At 39.7% G+C, this 22,734-nt stretch overlaps 1 protein-coding gene and 1 pseudogene across 1 annotated transcript; both read left to right on the top strand.

The window, feature by feature from the left end:
• Positions 1–441: 441 nt before the first annotated feature.
• LOC126080609 (olfactory receptor 1440-like) lies at positions 442–1,385 on the top strand (annotated as a pseudogene).
• A 19,491-nt stretch (positions 1,386–20,876) lies between these two features.
• On the top strand, positions 20,877–21,815 carry LOC126080872 (olfactory receptor 1440-like). Its single transcript, XM_049892065.1, has one exon. It carries the CDS (start codon positions 20,880–20,882, stop codon positions 21,813–21,815), a length of 936 nt encoding a protein of 311 aa, XP_049748022.1. The 5' UTR covers positions 20,877–20,879.
• The last annotated feature ends 919 nt before the right edge of the window (positions 21,816–22,734 follow it).

The raw sequence follows: 22,734 nt of genomic DNA, 5'->3' as shown, positions 1-22,734 counted from the left end.
TATTAGATGACTTATTCAGAATCATATATTTTACAGGTTGAAGAACCACAATCTGAAAACAGTTGCATGATATCTAAATCCATACTTGCAGGCACTCACATATACACAGAGGCCAAATCCTATTAATAATATCTTCAAATTTGAAAGCATTTTTAAAAAGAGGCTTTACAAATGTTGCTACACTTTCTTTCTAAGGGTCTGATGGTTTAATAATGAAAGGTATAATTATCCTCTTTTACATGTGAGAAAATTGACACAGAGATTATTGTGGCTAATATAGGGGCAAAGTTAATCAGGGTTATTTCCTGTAACATGCTGCAATATTTCTCTCTGTTCTGTGCTCAGTGTGAACAGAAGGTGGTTTATTTGAGTAGAAATTGAAATAACAACTGACCTAGAGGTTTATTCTCTTCTCTCCCTACATATCCCAGGATCATTAATGCAATGGCTGAGGGAAGAAATAGTACAATTACCAGGTTCATCCTCTTGGGATCCTGTGAATTTCCAAAGCTCACTATTGTCTTGTTTTCAATATTCCTAGGGATCTACCTCCTGACAGTGTCTTGGAATGTGGGCCTTATCACCCTCATCAGAATGGATTCCCACCTGCACACACCCATGTACCTTTTCCTCAGTAAACTCTCCTTTCTAGACATCTGCTACGTTTCCACTATATCCCCCCGGATGCCCTCAGACTTCTTTAAGAAGCATAAATTCATCTCCTTTATGGGGTGCCCCATGCAGTACTACTTCTTCTCTAGCCTGGGTCTGACTGAGAGCTGTCTTCTGGCAGCCATGGCTTATGATTGATATGCTGCCATTTGTAACCCTCCGCCCTACACAGCCATCATGTCCCCGACGATTTGTCTGCAAATGGTAGCAGGATCTTGCATAACTGGATTCTTTGGCTCATTTACCCAACTGTGTGCTTTACTTCAGCTGCATTTCTGTGGGCCAAATATCATGAACCATTTCTTCTGTGACCTGTCTCAACTGCTGATCCTATCCTGCTCTGACACTTGTTTCCTTCAAGTCATGACCTCTGTGCTCACAGTGATCTTTGCACTGACCTCTGTGCTAGTTATCATGATATCCTATGCTTATATTGTTGCCACCATTATGAAGATCACTTCAGCTGAAGGCAGGTCGAAGGCTTTCAACACCTGTGCTTCTCATCTGACAGCAGTGACCCTTTTCTTCAACTCAGGTATCTCTGTTAACATGTATCCTAACTCTAGTGATTCCTTGAACCAAAACAAGTTGGCATCAGTCTTATATACTGTTATAATACCATGTTAAATCCATTGATCTACAGCCTGAGGAATAAGGAAATAAAACATGCTTTAAGAAGGTGGAAGAAGAAAATCCTCTCCTGGAGTTTCTGATTACAGAATTTATTTCAGATACACAAACAGTGTAGGAGGAATGGCAACTAAAACATTGATCCTCAACTCTTCTAATTATGTGCAAAGTTACAGTGCTACACTCTTCTAATATAAACCCAGGACTGCCATTAGCCAGGCAAATGCATGGGAAGTATCTGGAAGTTCAATAACTCCATGAGGCAGTAGTTATGACCTACTAAATCAGAGGACAAGCAATCCATGAGTATTTTGGTAGGTAGATGTGGTAATCTGACATTTCACCACAAGTATCCTATCCCTATGAATAAGGAAGACCGCAGAATTGAAACCTTTGAATTACAGCAAAGAATATTAAATATACAATGTACCATGAACTGCCACAAAAAGGAACAAATCTGTCTTGGAAGTAATACATCCAGAATGCCTCTTAGAAGCAAAGGTGGTAAGACTATGTCTCAAATACTATGGACATGTCGTCAGGAGGAACCAGTCCCTGGGGAAGGACATCATTGTTGGTAAATTAGAGGGTCAGTAAAAAAAGAGGAAGACCCTCAACCTGATGGGATTGACACAGTGCCTGCAACAATAGGCTCAAGCATAACAGTGATGGTGAGCATGGTGCAGGACCTCACAGTGTTTCATTCTGTTGCACAGAGGGTTCCTGTGATTAGATGGCACCTAACAATAAACAGCAACAACATGTAGTAAGGTACTACCTTAAGGATCAGAAATGCAAGTACTGAACAAGGTCCGAGGAGGCCAGCAAACCTCCTCATAGCATCTCATTTTAGTTAGGGCAAGTAGTAGTATCGGTGCTGAGGGGTCTTAAAATAAAATTCCTAAATACTCAGGTATTCCTCATATTTGATTTTTTCACTTCTGGGTATTGTGATTTAAATTTCTTGTTTATTGCTTTAGACTAAGCAAAAGAAACCGCAGCAGATAAAAAATTTGTTAACTTCACACAGAAACTTGTTTTAATAGGAATGCTTAACAGGTCTGCCATATGTAAGATTTTGTTCAGCCAGTTGTTTAATCTGACAGCCCCAGACAATCTCTTCTCTCTTGTTCCTATAGAGTCTCCCTTGTTCCATCTTCCCTTCATAATGAAATACGAGAAAAGTAAGTCAGAAGATGGTACTCTGCTCAGGAGGTGATCTAGTCACTCATTTTGGCACCTCCAACAATGTCTTTGTGTTACTTTTTTTGTTTGTTCAGTAAAACAAGTCTGCATTGTTGTGTGCCATTGAGTCAATTTCTACTCATAGCAACCAAGTATGACAGAGTAAAACTGTCCCACAGGGTTTCCCAGGCTATAATCTTTATGGGAGCAGATCTCTGGGTCTTTTCTACCCTGGGACCTCTGGTGGGTCTTCTGGTTAGCAGCTGAGCACTTAACCAGTACACCTCCAGAGTCACCTAACTCTCCATTAGGCAGTTGTTTTTCAAACAATTAACAAAAGGGAAGTGCATAGTAAAATTAGCTATAAGGAGCTGAACTTCTGGATGCATAAGAATGTCATGATTTACCTGTTTCCCTCATAACTTTGGTTGGAATTGCTGTAAGGCACAGAGAAACACTAAAGAGCTGAGATTAAAAATACCAACCAAGGAAAGCAAGCTGGAAAAGGAAAAGCAGTCCTGTTGTTTATCTCCTGATAGGATTCTAATATCCATAATCATAGGCCAGACATCAGAGATATTTTGAAGAGATTATTCCTGGTAAAAGGCACTGTGTGTATCTAATGCTTTGTATTCATAAAGTTAAATCCAAGCCACAATGTGTGTTCATGTGGTAAGAACTTAAAGTCTGTTGAACAGCTGTCAGCACTGCAGTTTAGGAAATCTTGCTTCCAAAACTCCATACACCTGGATTAGACTCCAACCTGATGGAGCTGAGAGGTGAAAGGAAACATTCCTTTGATAGCCACCAAGTTGCAATTATTGGACAGAATGTTACCAAGGGAAATGAAGTATGGGGTTGCAGGCCTAGATTTCAGCTAAGGTGCCAACTCAGAACTAACATCTTTTAGTGATCCCATTCAGACCTCACTCAGCTTCACCCTAAAGACAAAAGATGTCAGCTGTAAGCCTGCACTGGGGGTAAAGAAAGAGAAATGGGGGCGGGGGGCAGGGGAAGAGAGAGAACTCCTTAAGTGCCATTCATTTTGCTTGGTTGGATCCTTAGTATTTTTATGGTTTGAGATTAAGATTTCTGAGGAGAAGTAGAGCTTGAAATCAATGTCACAGCCAGAAGAAATGATTTATTTTATAAAATTCAAAATATCCTTAATTTTGAAAAACGACGCCCTCAGAAAACAGTGATATGTCCGTTGATTCATAGTTACCTATCTCCGCAGATGATCAGCATCCTTCTGTTCTGATCTTCACATTCTCCACAGGATATAGATGCACAGGATGCCTGTCCCTCTGTGAGAATGTCTCATGAATGACAAAGGTTCAGAGATTAATTAATTACCCATGACAAACGTCGGAAATCAAAGGAAGTCTACTGGATCATCCCATATGTTTCTCTTTTTTGTAACTTCTGGTACTTAACTGTTTTGTCTCAGTTTATATTTTTAAATAAACAAGTGTACTTTCTTTGATGTAGTATTCAAAAATTGCCTACATCTGTTATTTCTATTTTACAATACTTTCTGAATTTCTAGACCAGAACTTAGCATCATGATTGGGAATAGATGTGCTCTGGTGTATGAAGTCATGAATCCTGTGTCCTAAGAAGTTTTATTATTTCCTGCTGTGTTAGCAGAAGAAGAAGGGTTTGGTGGCTTCTAGGACTCTGGGCATAGGCTAAAGGGATCCTAACCTAAAGCTGATTGACGACTGATTATGCTCTTCACCACTATATATCTCGATTTTATATACTATAATTTAGAAATAATATCTACATCTCCTTTTGCAGAGGTGCCCCTAATACATTATTTTGGATGAGTGAAGATAGAAAAATGGGGTTTATAACAGGTCTGTAACTTTTTTATACACTGGATTATATGAAGAAGAACACGGCATCAGGATCGGAGGAGCATTCATTAAGAACCTGCAGTAGGCAGATGACACAACTTTCCTTGCAGAAAGCAAAGAGGACTTGAAGTACTTACTGATGAAAATCGAACACCACAGCCTTCAGTACGGGTTACGCCTCCACATAAGGAAAACAAAAATCCTCACAATTGGACCAATAAGCCACATCATGATAATCGGAGAAAAGACTGAAGTTGTCAAAGATTTCATTTTATTTGGTTCCACAGTCAACACCCATGGAAGCAGCAGTTGAGAAATCAAAAGATATGCATTGGACAAATCTGCTGCAAAAGACCTCTTTAAAGTGTTGAAAAGCAAAGATGTCTCCTTGAAGACTCAGGTGTGCCTGACCCAAGTTACGGTGTTTTCAGTCACCTGCTACGCATGTGAAACTTGGATGATGAATGAGGAAGACTGAAGAGGAATTGAGCCTTTGAATTGTGGTGTTGGAGAAGAATATTGAATATACCATGGACTGTCAAAAAAACAAATAAATCTGTCTTGGAAAAAGTACGACGAGAATACTCCTTAGAAGCAAGGATGGAGAGACTACGTCTCAGGTACTTTGGAGGTGTTGTCAGGATGGATCAGTTCGTGAAGAAGGACATCATACTTGATAAAGTAGGGGGTCAGCTCAAAAGAGGAAGACCCTGAAGGAGATGGATTGACACAGTGGCTGCAACAATGAGCTCAAGCATAAGACTGATTGTGAGGATGGTACAGGACCAGGCAATGTTTCGTTCTATTGTACATAGGGTTTATTGTGAGTCAGAACCAACTTGATGTCACCTAACGACACCATGCCTTGCATGTGAAAGCCCAGTTATGTTCTTGTGTTGGTGATAGGAGTTCTAGAGAGGAAGAAGGAACTTGCAAGTATTTTTATGGCACTCTGCTGGAGTCAAATTTGCTTCTTTCTGACTGGATAAAGCAAGTCAGAATACCAAACCGAGATTCTGTAAAAGGACATTAAGAAGGGCAAGGCTATAGAAAAAAAAGGCTATAGGTAGGGAAAAATCAGGGCCATTGATACAATGAGTCTAATACAGTAATTGCTCCCTCCAAAATTCTCATAGAAATAACCAAAGGAGAATTTAAGTAGTACTTAAACATATGCCCTAGTGGTGCAGAGGTTAAGAGCTAAGGCTGCTAACCAAAAGATCGGCACTTGAAATCCACCAGCCACTCCTTGGAATTCCTATGGGGCAGTTCTACTCTGTCCTATAGGGTCACTATGAGTCAGAATTGACTCGACAGCAATGGGTTTGCTTTTGGTTTTTATGTAGGTGCCCTGGTGACTCAGTGGTTAAGCACTCAGCTGCTAACTGAAAGGTCAGTGTTATGAACCCACCGCCTTGAAGTGGGAGAAAGAGGTAGTAGTCTGCTTCAATAAAGATTACAACCTTGGAAACCATCTAGGGCAATTTTGCTGTGTCATCAAGTGTTGCTATGACTTCTAAGTGACTCTATGGGAACGAGTTAGTTTTTGGTTTTTATGGTATATATTTGGGAGTCCCTGGGAGGCACCAACTGTTGAGCACTGGACTAATAACGGAAAAGCTGGTAGTTCAAACCCACTCAGAGGCACCTTGGATGAAAAGCCTCGTGATCTGCTTCTGAAAACCCTATGGAGCAGTTCTCTGCAACATGTGGGGTCGCCATGAGTCTCAATCAACTCCATGGCAACTAACAAGAACAACAACATACCTATACATCTTTGCTAAAATCCAGAGAAATATGCCTCTTTGCAGGACAGAAACTCAGGCGGATTTCTGCAAGATAGAGTGTATGTCAAAAGGAGATTTGGGAGTAAGGGCTGACACTCAATACACTATTTAATGGCAAAGAAACCCTCCTGTGGAGTAACAGGTAAAAGCATGGAGCAGTGAGGACACAGGTCAGAGTGAACACTGGTCATGTAGTGTGGTGCATATAGATGCAAGTCCACTCATCACGGGGAGGAAGCTCCTGAAGTTGGCACACCAAGTGGCTTACTGAGGTGTTCGCTCTCAGAGCTGCTGCAACTGACTCCCCAGGTTGTTGGTTATTCAACTTGGAGAAGGAGGTGATATCCTAGATAACTTTAGGCTGCTTGGATTTTTGGCAAGCTGACTACGGCAAGATTTAAAGCTTATGGGCTTTAGGTCCTTACAGTCTCTGCTTAGTCTGGTACCTTAGGCACATAGTCTCCAAAGAAAACCTTCATGACCACTCTGTGCATCCCAGCAGCACTTCTCCTTGGAGAATAATGTGCAAAGTTCCCACCGAGCCTTAGGAAATGAGTAAGTGTGGAGACAGAATCTTGAACTGTCTTAAAACCAAACCCAGAGCTGTGGAGTCAGTTCTGACTCATGGCAACTCCTGTGGTACAGGGTAGAATTGCTTCATAGAGTTTTCTTGGCTATGATCTTTATGGAAGCAGATTGCCAGGCCTTTCTTCCATGGTGCTGCTGGATGGGCTGAAACCTGCCATCCTTTACGTGAGAGAATGAGCACAGATGTTTCCACCAACCGGGAACCTTTCGAGTCCCTTGTTGTTTGTTGCTATCATGTCGAACCTGAATCATGGTGACCCCCCTGTGTGTAGAGTAGACCTGCTCCATAGCATATTCAAGGTGGTGACTTTTGGAAGCAGATTGCCAGGCCTGTCTTAGAAGGTGTCTTTGAGTGTGTTAGAACCTCCAACCTTTGGCTACTAGCTGAGTGCACAGGTGTCGTCTATTTGTTCTTATTGTTAGATGGCATCAAGTCGATTCCTAATCACAATGACCCTATGTACCACAGAATCAAACACTGCCCGGTCCTGCACCATCTTACAATCGTTGTTACACTTGAGCCCATTGTTGCAGCCACTGTGTCAGTCCGACTTGTTGAGCATCTTCCTCTATTCCACTGAACATGTACTTCACCAAGCATGATGTCCTTCTCCAGGGACTGATCCCTCCTGACAACATGTACAAAGTATGTAAGATGCAGTCCTGGCATCCTTGCTTCTAAGGAGCATCCTGGAGGTACTTCCTCTTAGACAGATTTGTTCATTCTTTTCGTTTCTTATGGTGTCTTCAATATTCTTCACCAAGACCACAATTCAAAGGCATCAATTCGTCTTTGATTTTCCTTATTCAATGTCCAGCTTTCACATGCATATGAGGAGATTGAAAATACCATGGTTGAGGTCCAGTGCATTTTAGTCTTCAAGGTGACATCTTTGCTTTTCAACACTTTAAAGAGGTCTTTTGCAGAAGATTTGCCCAATACATATCTTTTGATTTCTCGACTACTGATTCCATAGGTGTTGATTGTGGACCAAGGAAAACAAAATCTTTGACATCTTCAGTCTTTTCTCCGATTATCATGATGTGGCTTATTGGTCCAGTTGTGAGGATTTTTGTTTTCTTTATGTTGAGATGGAATCCATATTGAAGGATGCAGTCTTTGATCTTCATTAGTGTTTCAAGTCCTCTTCACTTTCAGCAAGCAAGATTGTGTCATCTGCATAACACGGGTTGTTTCTGAGTCTTTCTCAAATGCTGATCCTGAGTTCTTCTTCATATAGTCCAGCTTCTCAGATTATTTCCTCAGTATTTTTTATACAGATTAAAGAGGTATGGTGAAAGGATACAACCCTGACGCACACCTTCATGACTTAACTACTCAGTATTCCTAGGTTCTGTCCAAACAACTGCCTCTTGATCTATGTACAGTTCCTTATGAGCACAATTAAGTGTTCTGGAATTCCCATTCTTCTCAATGTTATCCATAATTTGTTATGATCCACACAGTCAAATGCCTTTGCATGGTCAATAAAACACTGGTAAATATCCTTCTGGTATTCACTGCTTTCAGCCAGGATCCATCTGACATCAGCAATGATATCCCTGGCTCCATGTCCTCTTCTGAATTCAGCCTGAACTTACGTCAGTTCCCTGTCTATATACTGCTACAGCTGCTTTTGAATGGTCTTCAGCAAAATTTTGCTTGCCAGTGATATTAACGATACTGTTTGGAAATTTCTGCATTCGGTCGGATCTCCTTTCTAGGTAATAAGCATAAATACAGATCTCTTCCTGTAGGTTGGTCAGGTAGGTGTCTCCAAAGTAACTTGGCATAGACAGTGAGCATTTTTATCAGCTTCTGCAGTCCGATATTGATCAAACATGCAGTCAGGAGACATTGATAATTACTGGTGACTGGAATTCAAAAGTTGGAAATAGAGAAGAAGGATCAGTAATAGGAAAATATGGCCTTGATGATACAAACAGTGCTGGAGATCAAATGATATAATTTTGCAAGATCAATGACTTCTTTAGTGCAAATACCTTTTTTCACCAACATAAATAGCAGCTATTTTTTTTTTATACACATGGACCTCTAACTAGATGAAATACACAGGAATCAAATCAAATACATCTGTGGAAAGAGACAATGGAAAAGCTCAATATCATCAGTCAGAAGAAGCCCAGAGGCCAACTCTGGAGCAGGCCATCAATTGCTCATATGCAAGTTCAAGTTGAAACTGAAGAAAATCAGAGCAAGTCCATGAGAGCCAAAGTATGACCTTGAGTATATCCCACCTAAATCTAGAGACCATGTCAAGAATAGATTTTAGGCGATGGACACTAATGATGGAAGACCAGACAAGTTGTGGAATGACATCAAGGACATCACACATGAAGAAAGCAAGAGGTCATTGCAAAGACAGGAAAGAAAGAAAAGACCAAAGTGGATGTCAGAGAAGACTCTGAAACGTCCTCTCAAACGTCGAGCAGCTAAAGCAAAAGGAGGAAATGATAAAGTAAAAGAAATGAAAAGAAAATATCAAAAGGTGGCTTGAAATGACAAAGTAAAGTATTATAATGACCTATGCAAAAAGCTGGAGATAAAAACCAAAAGGGAAGAACATGCCTGGTATTTCTGAATCTGAAAGAACTGAAGAAAAAATTCAAGCCTCAAGTTACAGCAGTGAAGGATTCTATGTGGAAAACATTAAATGACGCAGGAAGCATCAAAAGAAGTTGGAAGGAATACACAGATTCATTACACCAAAAAGAATTAGTTTATGTTCAGCCATTTCAAGAGGTAGAATATGATCAGGATCTGATAATAATGAAGGAAGAAGTCCAAGCGGCACTGAAGGCATTGGCAAAAAACAAGGCTATTTTACCCAGCACCACAGAAATAAACTTATTATAAAAGCATTCAATCATTGAACTGGCTTGGTATTCATTCACTCTTTCACTTCTTACCCTAACAATATTTAATGGGTGCCTACTAGTATGCCAAGCGCCGAAAGCGAAAGAATAACACACACACCCTTCTTAAGAATCTCACAGTTTAGTAGGGCACATGATATAAAAATAAGTAATTTCAATATACAATGCAAAAATAAAAGTATATTCAATAGATGGTGCCGAGCTACAACCGATGACCGCACTGACAGGGAACACAACAGAGAACCCCTGAGGGAGCAGGAGAGCCGTGGGATGCAGACCCCAAATTCTCATAAGACCAGACTTAATGGTCTGACTGAGACTGGAGGGACCCTGGTGGTCATGGCCCCCAGACCTTCTGTTGGCCCAGGACAGGAACCATTCCCGAAGCCAACTCTTCAGACATGGATTGAACTGGACAATGGGTTGGAGAGGGATGCTGGTGAGGAGTGAGCTTCTTGGAGCAGGTGGACACTTGAGACTATGTTGACATCTCCTCCTTGGAGGGGAGATGACAGGGTGGAGGGTGTTAGAAACTGGCGAAAAGCACACGAAAAGAGAGAGTGGAGGGGGAGAGCAGACTGTCCCATTAGGGGGAGAGTAATTGGGAGTGTGTAACAAGGTGTATATGGGTTTTTGTGTGAGAGACTGACTTGATTTGTAAACTTTCACTTAAAGCACAATTATTTTTTAAAAAAATGTATATTCAAAGCACATGATGGTTTTAAATCCTGCATCTAACATCTAAGGTAGAGTTACACCATTATAACCAAATTGTCTTATATTCCTTACATGTACCAAAAAACCACACCCTTTGCCGTCAAGTTGATTCCAACTCATACCGACCCTATAGGACTAACTGGAAGAGATCCACATTGGTGCCCATTCCAAAGAAAGGTGATCCAACAAGATGTGGAAATTATTGAACAATGTCATTAATATCTCACACAAGTAAATTTTGCTGAACGTCATTCAAAAACGGTTTCAGGAGTATATCGACAGCGGAATGCCAGAAACTCAAGCCGAATTCAGAAGAGGACATGGAATGAGGGGTATCATTGCTGATGTCAGATGGATCCTGGCTGAAAGCAGAGAATGCCAGAAAGACGTTACCTGTGTTTTATCGACTATGCAAAGGCATTCAACGGTGTGGATCATAACAAATTCTGGATAACATTGCAAAGAATGGGAATTCCAGAATGCCTACTTGTATTCATGAGGAGCCTGTGTGTAAACTAAGAGGCAGTTTTTTGAACAGAACAAGGGGATATAGTGTGGTTTAAAGTCGGGAAATGTGTGTGTCAGTATTGTATTCTTCATCCTTATTCAATCTATATGCTGAGCAAATCATCTAAGAAGTCAGATTATACAAAGAAGAAATCAGCACATCAGGACTGGGGGAAGACTCATGGATAACCTGTGAAATGCAAATGACACAACTTTGCTTGCTGAAAGTGAAGAGGACTTGAAGCACTTGCTGATGAAGATCAAAGACCACAGCCTTCAGTATAGACCGCACCTCAACACAAAGAAAATCAAAATCCTTACAACTGGACCAATAAACAACATCATGATAAACAGAGGAAACATTGAAGTTGTGGAGGATTTCACTTTCCTTGGATGTACAATCAATGCCCAAGGAAGCAGCAGTCAAGAAACCATAGACATATCACATTGGGCAAATCTGCTGCAAAAGACCTCTTTAAAGTATTAAAAAGCAGCTGTCACTTCAAGTACTAAGGTGCACCTGACCCAAGCCATGCTATTTTCAATTGCCTTGTAGGCATGTGAAAGCTGGACAATGAATTAGGAAGACCAAAGAAGAATTGACACCTTTGAATTATGGTGTTTGTAAAGAATGTTGAACATGCTATGGACTTCTAGTAAAAAACAAAGAAATGTGTCTTGGAAGAAGTATAGTCAGAATGCTCCTTAGAAGTGAGGATGTTGAGGCCTCATCTCACGTACTTTGGATATGTTATCAGGAAGGATCAGTCCCTTGAGAAGGACGTCAAGGTTGGTAGTGGGTCATCAAAAGAGAGGAAGACCCTCAACGAGATGGATTGGCACATTGGCTGCAACAATGGGCAGTATATCATTTTGTTGTATATGGAGTTGCTATGAGTTTGAACCAACTTGGCGACACCTAACAGCGGCACAGAGTAGAACTGCCACATGGGGTTTCCAAGGCCGTAGACTTTAGAGAAGCAGACTGCCACATCTTTGTTCTATGGAGGGGCTGATGACTTTGAACAGCTGACCTTTCGGTTAGCAGATCAATGCTTAACCACTCTGCTACCAGGGCTTGTTGCCGTGGAGTGCATTCCAACTCACAGCGACCCTACAGGACACAGTAGAACTTCCCAATAGAGTTTCCAAGGAGTACCTGGTGAATTCAAACTGTTGATCTTTTACAATATTAACTCCCCACACCATAATTTTATTTTGGATTGTTTGAGGAGTTAAAATGTGCCCCCTGTTGCCATCAAGTCGATTCTGACTCATAGTGACCCTATAGGACAGAGTAGAACTGCCCCATACAGTTTTCAGGGAGCACCTGGTGGATTCAAACTGCCAACTTTTGATTAGCAGCTGAAGTTCTTAACCACTGTGCCTCAAGGGTTTCCTAAAAAATGCCAAGCCAAAAATAAATAAACAAATAAATAAAAGTAGGTAAAATATTTATCTGATCTCTGAATAGGGAAGAACACTGTTTAGAATAATTGGAAGAATTAGAGTAGAACGATTTGCTGTAAAAAAATGAAATTTTCTTAATATTAAGAAATCCCAAATAAAATTAAACGAAAATGGGAAATTAGGAAATAGGACTTGCAACAATACAACAAATCTCCTGTCTAGCAATTTATTTTTTGAAAATTTTCTAAGTATGAAACATTGACTTCAAGTTTATTTTTCAGAGCAATCACTTAGATTCTGATTAAATCCAATAGACACAAATTGTTCAAAGTGGAACATTATATAACCATTAATATAAAATTTATGATGATGTTTATGAATCATTTCAATAATATAAATGATAACATGTTGAGTGAGGCAAGTATATTATAATATTCCATGTGTAACAGAGAAGACTAAAAAAAAAAATCCAGATGAGAAGTTTTCAGTTAAGATGATATCTAGTATTAGAATCAATATTCTAATGATTCCTTGGTCTACAAAATGTATTCTGAACTTGAAGGAGCTGTAAGTGAAAATAGAATTAGCAAGGGAAAACTCCCACATTTCTACTGCCCTCACCCTAGAGAACAATTACCTGGACAGGATAATTAGCTCTCCTCTCTCCACTTTGAGCCTAAGGAGGGATTTAAGTGAACCTCAGGTGGAAGCACCTCCCTTATCATGGATGGCCAGATTACATGGTCAAAGCAGAGTCTGGAGGAGGCAGATTCCCATAGGCAGGTTCCCTTTAGAAGATAATTACAAGTAAGTAATCAATGAATTTCCCAGGGATCTGGGGCACCTCAAGAGTCAGGACCTGGAGGGAGACATGGATGGTGCTGGATTTCCCAGAGTCCAATGGACTAGACAACTGCCAGTAGGCCACCTTCCTCACAAAATCCGGGTGGCCCTGCGGTCATCAGTAGCATGTGGGGGCACAGTAACATTGGCGTTCCATGAACCTGCCTGCCATTTTGGGACCCTCCCTCCTCCACAGAGCTATGTCTTTGTATTTACCAGCTGTCTTCTCTCTTTGTGCCACAGGTATGCTCAGATCTCAGGTCTTTTCTACTGGGAATTTAAATGTTTTCTCTCGATAGAGAGGTATAACAGAAATAAAAGTATGCAGCTAGATGAATAATACCTTGAATTTAGGAACTTGCCATCATGGTACGAAGGGAAGTGTGCTGTGATTCCTCGTACCTTTTCTCCCCATGCCCTTATCATGTTCTAAAAGATTGTATTTCCTAACAGCTGCATTTATTATGTAATAATTTCTTTACTTAGTATAATTAAAGCAATAGTTTAGAGTTTCTGTTTGCTTAGCATAGTGTTCAATAGCAAGACTTTTATCGTTTACTGGTCTTGGACCAAAATCTCTGCACTGCCATTCATTAACTGCTTGACTCTGATGAGTTATTTAGCTTGCTGGTGCCTCAGTTTCCCCATCTGTAAACTGAGGAAAATGATGCCCATAGAGAATAGATGAGAAGATGTATGTGAATTGTTGAGAACTGTGCCTGGCACAAAAAGTAAGTGGTCAATAAACAGAAACCATTCAAATTAGTAAAAGTTAACACACCAAATTATAATTCTAGCAAGCAAAGAAACTTACATTTTAATTATCCTGAATCAAAAGATAATCTCATTTAGTACAAGGAATATTGAGAATAGCTCTGCATTCCTACCATTCAACTGTTGTTGGTGGTGGTTGCCATCAAGTCGATTCTGACTCACTGCAACGTGATGTGGGACAGAGTACAACCGCTTCCCTGGGTTTTCTTGGCTGTAATCCTCATGGAAGCAGATCACCAGGGCTTTCTTCAGTGGAGGTTTACAAACAGCAACTTTTAGTTTAGCAACCAAGAGCAAACCATGTGTGCCACCTAAGCATTTCAGGCATGTTCGGAAATGATTGAGGTAAGAAGTGGCATTCTAAATCTTTTACTGTCCTTTTAGTTCTTACTCCTTCAGAAGTCATCCTTGGTGTTGTAGTTGGAAAACCTCTTTCGAGTTTCTGATTTGACAACGTTAGCCACTTCTCTCCATGCACTTAGCGCTCTTAGGGAACTGGTCACTTTGTGGTCAATCACCATTTCTTAAGATATCTGCTTAGCAAGATCAACTTTCTTATTCAAAAACCATTTATATCACCTCTAACTTCTGTTTAGAGCATGAAGAGGAATCAGATAAAGTGACTGTTTCAGTAACGTTTATTTCTACTCCAAAAGAAAATCTTTAAGAGAGAAGTATTTTTTAAAAAAATTATTTTAATTACGATTAACCATAATAACAAGAATCCATGATCTGAATTTTAAACAATGCTAACATAATAACATATAATACCTTTTACCATGGCTTTCTAAAACACACTACAACATCTGGTTGAAAAGTAAAATGGCTTAGATAATTAAAAAATTAGCCTACACTGATAAACCCAGTGCCGTCGAGTCGATTCCGACTCATAGCGAACCTGTAGGACAGAGTAGAACTGCCCCACAGAGTTTCCAAGGAGCGCCTGGGGGATTCAAACTGCCGACCCTTTGGTTGGCAGCTGTAGCATGTAACCACTATTTGTTTTTCATGAATTGACCAATTGTCTCAAGTTTTAGAAATGTGCCTTCATAGTTTTGAAGTGTTTTCATCAAAGATACTACAGAATTTTTGATCGGCTGCGTTGAATTCTGGGTGGATTCCCAAGGTTTCCTAGCTCATAATGATAGTAGAAATGGGAGTTGATATGTCTGTGCATGAACACATAAGATTTTTCATGCCCAACATTGTTTCTTTGCTTGGCCATGTGACTTCCTTTGGCCAATAAAACATCAACGAACGTGATACAGTAGAGACCTGATAAGAATTTTGCACTGAGGCTTGCTCTCTTGGAACTCTGAGATCACCATCCTTAGAGGAATCCTGGATGAAAGGCCATGTAGGTGGAAAATGCCAGCCATCGCAGTTAGGGACCAATGCATATGAGTGAAGTTACCTTGGACCCTCCAGCCTCAAGTCATCTACCAGCAAGCTGCAGTCACATAAGTGATCTCAGGTGAGACCAACATAGCAACCGTCCAATTAACCAACAAAACTGTAAGAAATGATAAGCAGTTGGTGTTTTAAGTCACTAATTTCGAGATGGTTTGATATGCAGTGCTAGATAACTGATACATTAGGTGTTAAATAAATATTCAAAAATATTTATTTTTGCCTGAAAGCACAGCTTAAAGTCTAATGGGGAAACTCATAAAAATAGGAGAACAGTGAGATTCTTACTGTACTAGAATAGGAGGTGAAGTGAGTGAGAGCATCCACAAGGGAGCTCCTGACTCCCAGCAAAGACTTTCCAGAGTAGACAAAAAAATATGCTTCCCTTTATGTATTCTGTAATTCCCCCTTCATATCAAATTGAATATTTTCTTTGCCCTCCTTTCTAAAGATATACAAAGAACAATGAGGATTTTTTTAAATCTACTTTTCATCTTTCTTCTACTGCTTCCCAAATGATGGTTTTACTTCACTGCCTTGCAGATGTCTGATAGTCAACAAACAACACACATGTCCTGAACAGCAGAGAGCGCTGTCGTAGGTAATTCTGTGGCTCCTAAGCAGTGAATTAATTTGAGCTTTCTTATGAGAGAGAAATAAGTGGAACACATCTAGCCAATAGGATATAAAGCATGATTCAGGAAATGTAACATTCTATTCCATTAAGATAGAAAGCAAGAAAAATGAGAACGATTATTTCTTTCCAAAATGAGCGTTAAACTCCTCTTGGTACCTTGTACTGTTCCCTTGGGTTGTAATCATGTGAATAATCCATTACAGAGCATTACTACCATCTATTCTCCAAAAGTTTAGAAATGGTCCTTTCCATTTTGGGCAATTGCTCACCTGCCTTTATTTCCAAACTTCTAAGCGTATTTTTATATAAATTGTGTTTTCGTTTGAGGTTCTAAAACCATTGCATCTGCAGTGAGTTCCTGTAGTAAAAAATTCTCAAAGAACACTGGATTTCCTCCTAGAGGTGCAGTCAGCTTCCTGCTCTTGATGCCTTCCTGTTGACGTCACAGACGATCAGACCGCACTAGTGTTGCTTGACCAGTTGACCCATTTCACATGCTTGAAGGAAAGAGAGGAAGCAGTGTTTATCCCACAGCACTGGGACTCTTATTTTTAATCAGAGCCAGTGATAGTTTGTATGTCTTCAGGTTTAGATGGACAATGGAAAGTGAAAACAAACAACAAAAGGAAACTTGAAGTAAGAATAACATCAGGCATCAGCATGAAATATGCTCTCTGTTTACTTTTTCAGTTATGTCACCTGTCCCTCCCAGTCCAAAGCCAAACCCACTTCCCGTTGAGTTGATTCTGACTCAGGGTGACCCCACGAGTTTATTATCATTAAATCATCGTCATCAATCATCATCATCTAAACACTTCCATTTCACGTCTCTTGTTTATCAGTGAATCAGAAAAAGTATATTTTGTGAATTTAACTTTTTTCTTTCTTTTGAATATTAATAATAAACCACCCAATGATACTAAAGGGCCAAAACCAAATCAATTTCACTGAAATCAAGTCTTTTTTTTTTTTTTTTAAGGGGTGCCATTGTTGGCATACATTTTTATTTATTTATTTTTTGTTATAATTTTTATTGTGCTTTAAGTGAAAGTTTACAAATTAAGTCAGTCTCTCACACAAAAACTTATATATACCTTGCTACATACTCCCAATTACTCTCCCCGTGATGATACAGTCTGCTCCCTCCCTCCACTCTCTCTTTTTGTATCCATTTCACCAGCTTCTAACCCCCTCTACCCTCTCATCTCCCCTCCAAGCAGGAGATACCAACATAGTCTCAAGTGTCCACCTGCTCCAAGAAGCTCACTCCTCACCAGCACCCCTTTCCAACCCATTGTCCAGTCCAATCCCTGTCTGAAGAGTTGGCTTCAGGAATGGTTCCTGTCCTGGGCCAACAGAAGGTCTGGGGACCATGACCACTGGAGTCCTTCTAGTCTCAGTCAGACCACCAAGTCTGGTCTTTTTATGAGAATTTGGGGTCTGCTTCCCACTGCTCTCCTGCTCCCTCAGGGGTTCTCTGTTGTGTTCCCTGTCAGGGCAGCCATTGGTTGTAGCCTGGCACCATCTAGTTCTTCCGGTCTCAGGATGATGTAGTCTCTGGTTCATGTGGCCCTTTCTGTCTCTTGGGCTCATAATTACATTGTGTCCTTGGTGCTCTTCCTTCTCCTTTGATCCAGGTGGGTTGAGACTCATTGATGCATCTTAGATGGCTGCTTGCTAGCATTTAAGACCCCAGACGCCACTTTTCAAAGTGGGGTGCAGAATATTTTCTTAATAGATTTTATTATGCCAATTGACTTAGATGTACCCTGAAACCGTGGTCCCCAAACCCCTGCCCCTGCTACGCTGGCCTTCGAAGCATTCAGTTTATTCAGGAAACTTCTTTGCTTTTGGTTTAGTCCAGTTGTGCTGACCTCCCCTGTATTGTGTGTTAAAGTTTGGTGAGTTTTTTTTTTTTTTCTCCTGGAATTTTTTTTTTTAATAATTTTTATTGAGCTTTAAGTGAACGTTTACAAATCAAGTCAGTCTGTCACATATAGGCTTATATACACCTTACTCCATACTCCCACTTACTCTCCCCCAATGAGTCAGCCCTTCCAGTCTCTCCTTTCGTGACAATTTTGCTAGTTTCTAACCCTCTCTACCCTCCTATCTCCCCTCTAGACAGGAAATGCCAACACAGTCTCTAGTGTCCACCTGATACAAGTAGTTCACTCTTCATCAGCTTCTCTCTCCTACCCATTGTCCAGTCGCTTCCATGTCATATGAGTTGTCTTTGGGAATGGTTCCTGTCCTGGGCCAACAAAAGGCTTGGGGACTATGACCACTGGGATTCTTCTAGTCTCAGTCAGACCATTAAGTCTGGTCTTTTTATGAGAATTTGGGGTCTGCATCCCACTGATCTCCTGCTCCCTCAGGGGTTCTCTGTTGTGCTCCCTGTCAGGGCAGTCATCGGTTGTGGCTGGGCATCATCTAGTTCTTCTGGTCTCAGGATGATGTAAGTCTCTGGTTCATGTGGCCCTTTCTGTCTCTTGGGCTCATAGTTATCGTGTGACCTTGGTCTTCTTCATGCTCCTTTGATCCAGGTGGGTTGAGACCAATTGATGCATCTTAGATGGCCGCTTGTTAGCATTTAAGACCCCAGACGCCACATTTCAAAGTGGGATGCAGAATGTTTTCATAATAGAATTATTTTGCCAATTGAAATCAAGTCTTTTTTATACATAATTTTATCTAATTTTTTGTTATTGATACAACAAAAAAAAATACAACAAAACATACATTAATTCAACAGTTTGCAAGCATTTCTACAAATCTCAAAATAATCTTAAGATCTGATGATTTCAAGGCACACATATCCAAGAAGACACGTGACAAAGCTAGTATTTGCAAAAGAATCTTTTGCCCAATTTCCTGAAATAAAAATTTATCACAAATTCAGGCATTTCTCTCTCTCTCTAATGAATGTGTTCTAAGCACATGTAACATGATTCAGATCTTAGTGTGGGAACATTCTCTGGGTCTTGTTGTGGTCTTGTCAGGGACATTGATAGATGGTATTGAGTCAGTGCAATTTTCTCTTTCTCCGTAATTAAATAATCCTCTTCCTTGGGTATCGAAATCACATTGATAATGTCTTATAATGCTGAATCACTCTTACTTCAGTGTGCTTGTCTACTATTATCACTGTTCCCTTAAACATAAAATGTTAATGACCTTGTTTTACAGATGAGGAAACTGAAAGTACAAAGAAGTCACAGCAATGTAAGGACAGAGCTGGGAACCTAAAATCTATGCCATCAGACCCAGCTTTTTCAATCAAGTTTGGTTAGTTTCTTAACCTCATAAAACTTTTTTTGAATATTATGTTTCTAAAAATTTTAATATCACCTCTTCTACAACCTTACTTAACAACTTCACGAAAGAAAAAATTTTCATCTATTATTTCTTCCCAAGTGAACGTAAAAATGAAATGCAGTAAAATTCTATTTCATTGACCTTCATGAGTTCACTATAAAGATTTTCTGGAGGCATGAATATGAGAATCATCAAAAAGATCTCAGAGTGGAAAAATGAGGGAAGATTATTCTTACTAGTTACCAGAATGTTCTATAATTTATTCATAAAATAGGATGATAAATAGTTATTAAAATGTGGTACTGGCCTGAACGTATAGCATATGAACTGATGATTTCAAAAAATAGAACAGAATAGGAAATCAATAAATAATTACATCGACATCATAACAATGATTTTATCAATGAAGAAACCATTCAGTTAGTTGTGTTGAGACAAGTGGATATCAGTTTGGGAAAACAATGGTAAAAAATGTCTCAGATTTATACTTCACATTATGCCCTGAAATGTCTGGGACATTTTAAATGTAAATATAAAAGTACAAAAAAAAAAACCTTTCAAAGTATGTAAGAAAAAGTTGTCTTGTGTGAAAAAATCATTTTCAGAACCATAAAAAACACAGAAAATTGACTACCTAAAAGAATCTAAGGACATATTGCTTGGTAAAGTAGAGGGTCAGTGAAAAAGAGGGGGGCCCTCAACAATATGGATTGACAGAATGGCTACAACAATCAACTCAAGCATAGCAACGATTGTGAGGATGGTGCAGGACAGGGCAGCGTTTTGTTCTTTTGTGCATAGTGTTGCTATGAGTCAGAACTGACTTGATGGCACCTAACAACAAGAACCAAAAAGCACATACAGAAATATACTACATTAACATCATCGATAATTAACGGGAAATTTGGAAATGTGTTAGCAAAATGTATGAAGGACGGAGAGTTAACATCCTTGATATATAAAAAACTCCTATGAATCAATAACGAACAATTTTCTAGACAAATGAGCAAAAGATACAGATGAACAAATCACTAATATAAGTGCAAATTAAAAATAATGGAATAATGTTTTTATCTGTAAGATTGTCAAAGATCAAAAATAAATAATTCTGGATGGCGTTAATAAAAGGGTGACAGGAGTATTGCCATGAAATCTTGATACTAGTGTAAATTGGTACAAACCTTTAGACAGTGATTTAGCAATGTGTGTGTATGTTTATAAAACCAAAACCAAACCCAGTGCCATCGAGTTGATTCCAACTCATAGCGACCCTATACCACAGAGTAGAACTGTCCCATAGGGTTTCCAACGAGCACCTGGATGATTCAAACTGCCAACCCTTTGGTTAGCAGCTGTAGCACTTAACCACTACACCACCAGGATTTTTGTGTATGTTTATAGAAAGTAAAAATAAAAATACAGCCCAAACTATTAAGAGTAATTGGGAGATGTGATTTCTAAAGTTAAAATATTTTTTATAATTTTTCATGTTGTTAAAAAAGGTCTCTTGACTATGGGTCAACAAAGTTTCATAATATTAAAATAAAAAGCAAATCCATTGCCGTCAAGTTCATTCTGAATGTTAAAATAGTCAATCATTAGTATGGGGACCTCTCTGCAGAGTAAAGAAACATCAAGACAATGGCTGGAGGAAGGAACAATACAGCAGTCACTAAGTTCATCCTCTTGGGATTCTCAGATTTTCCTGAATTCAAGATTGCCCTCTTTATAGTATTCCTTGGGATATACCTCTTGACAATGGCCTGGAACTTGGGTCTTATCACCCTCATCAAGATGGACTCCCATCTGCACACACCCATGTATTTCTTCCTCAACAAACTGGCTTTCTTCGATACATGCTATGTTTCTTCCACAGCCCCCAAGATGCTCTCAGACTTCTTCCAGGAGCAGAAATCCATCTCCTTCATGGGGTACATCATGCAGTACTTCTTCTTTTCTAGCTTCACCCTGACTGAGTGCTGCCTTCTGGCGGCCATGGCTTATGATCGATATGCTGCCATTTGCAGGCCTCTACTTTACACAGCCATCATGTCCCCTGCCTTCTGTCTGCAGATGCTCATAGGATCTTGCGTAACTGGATTCTTTGGCTCATTTATACAGGTGTGTGCCTTACTTCAGCTCCATTTCTGTGGACCAGATGTCATTAACCATTTCTTCCGTGACCTGCCCCAACTGATGATCCTGTCTTACTCTGATACCTATTTCTTACAAGTTATCTTCTCTGTGCTCACAGTGATCTTTGGACTGATTTCTGTGCTGGTTATCATGATATCCTATGGTTATCTTGTTGTCACCATTTTGAAGATCACTTCAGCTGAAGGCAGGTCCAGGGCTTTCAACACCTGTGCTTCTCACCTGACAGCAGTAACCCTCTTCTACGGCTCAGGCACCTTTGTCTATTTATGGCCCAGCTCTGATGGTTCTCTTAGCCAAAGCAAGCTTGCTTCTATTTTATACACTGTACTGATTCCTATGTTAAATCCACTGATCTATAGTCTCAGAAACAAGGAAATCAAAGATGCCCTAAACAGATGGAAGAAGAGAATTTTCTCCTGACATTATTATTTTACAAGGTTTGCCTATATTATTCCAGGATAAGTGATACAAAATTTGGATATAGGTTTTAACCATATATAGTTTAGTATCACTTCAAGATTGGTGGGAAATACTATTTGAGTCTGGCTAGACTTTCATCTATTAATAAATAGTACTTACTGGTGTTTGTTAATGGGAATCTTAAGGCAGAATGTTTCTTTTCATCCTTATTTTTTAAATACTGCTTTTTTGTGTTTTTGATGAAAGTTTCCGCAGCAAATTCTGGTCCCTTTCGACAATTTCTACAGAGATTGTTCAGTGACATTTTTCACAATGTGTCAACTTTCTCTTCATTGTGTTCTCATTGTTCCATGTCCAGTACTCCAGTTTCCCTGCTCCCTTATCTTCTCATCTTTCTTCTCCTGATATTATGGATTATGGGGTGCCTTTTAGGATCCAGGACAAAAAATACACAACAGTGTATGGGAAATGAACCTTATTAGCCTGTAGTAGGCTGTGTGTCTGTGTATCAGTATCTGCTTCCCCTCCCCACCCTAGAGCAGGATTATGCTTCTTCATCCCTTTGAATTTAGGCTTGAGCTTGGGATTTTTTTCTGGGAAATGAAACATGAGTGGGCATGACATATGCCACTTCTAGACAGAGCCTTTATAAATGTCCTTTCCTGCATAGTCTTCTTCCAGTGCTCCCACTAGTGGATGACCCAGGGTAAGGACAACCTCAACTGACCCTAAGATGGATATGTAGTAATATTGAGAAATAAAACTTTATTTTGAATTGGCGGTCAAGACAGCATATCTTTGTCTATTGTAACTACTACAGAAATTAAACAGGTAGTGGTGTGCTATTGTTTTAAAAAAATTAAACCTTTAGCATTTGTGTCATTAGAGCTAGGCTGTGGGTGTGAAAGAATCTTACTGC

Source organism: Elephas maximus, chromosome 7, assembly GCF_024166365.1.
Source record: "Elephas maximus indicus isolate mEleMax1 chromosome 7, mEleMax1 primary haplotype, whole genome shotgun sequence".
NCBI classification, from domain to species: Eukaryota; Metazoa; Chordata; class Mammalia; order Proboscidea; family Elephantidae; genus Elephas; species Elephas maximus.
This window is presented reverse-complemented; position numbering and strand designations above follow the sequence as displayed.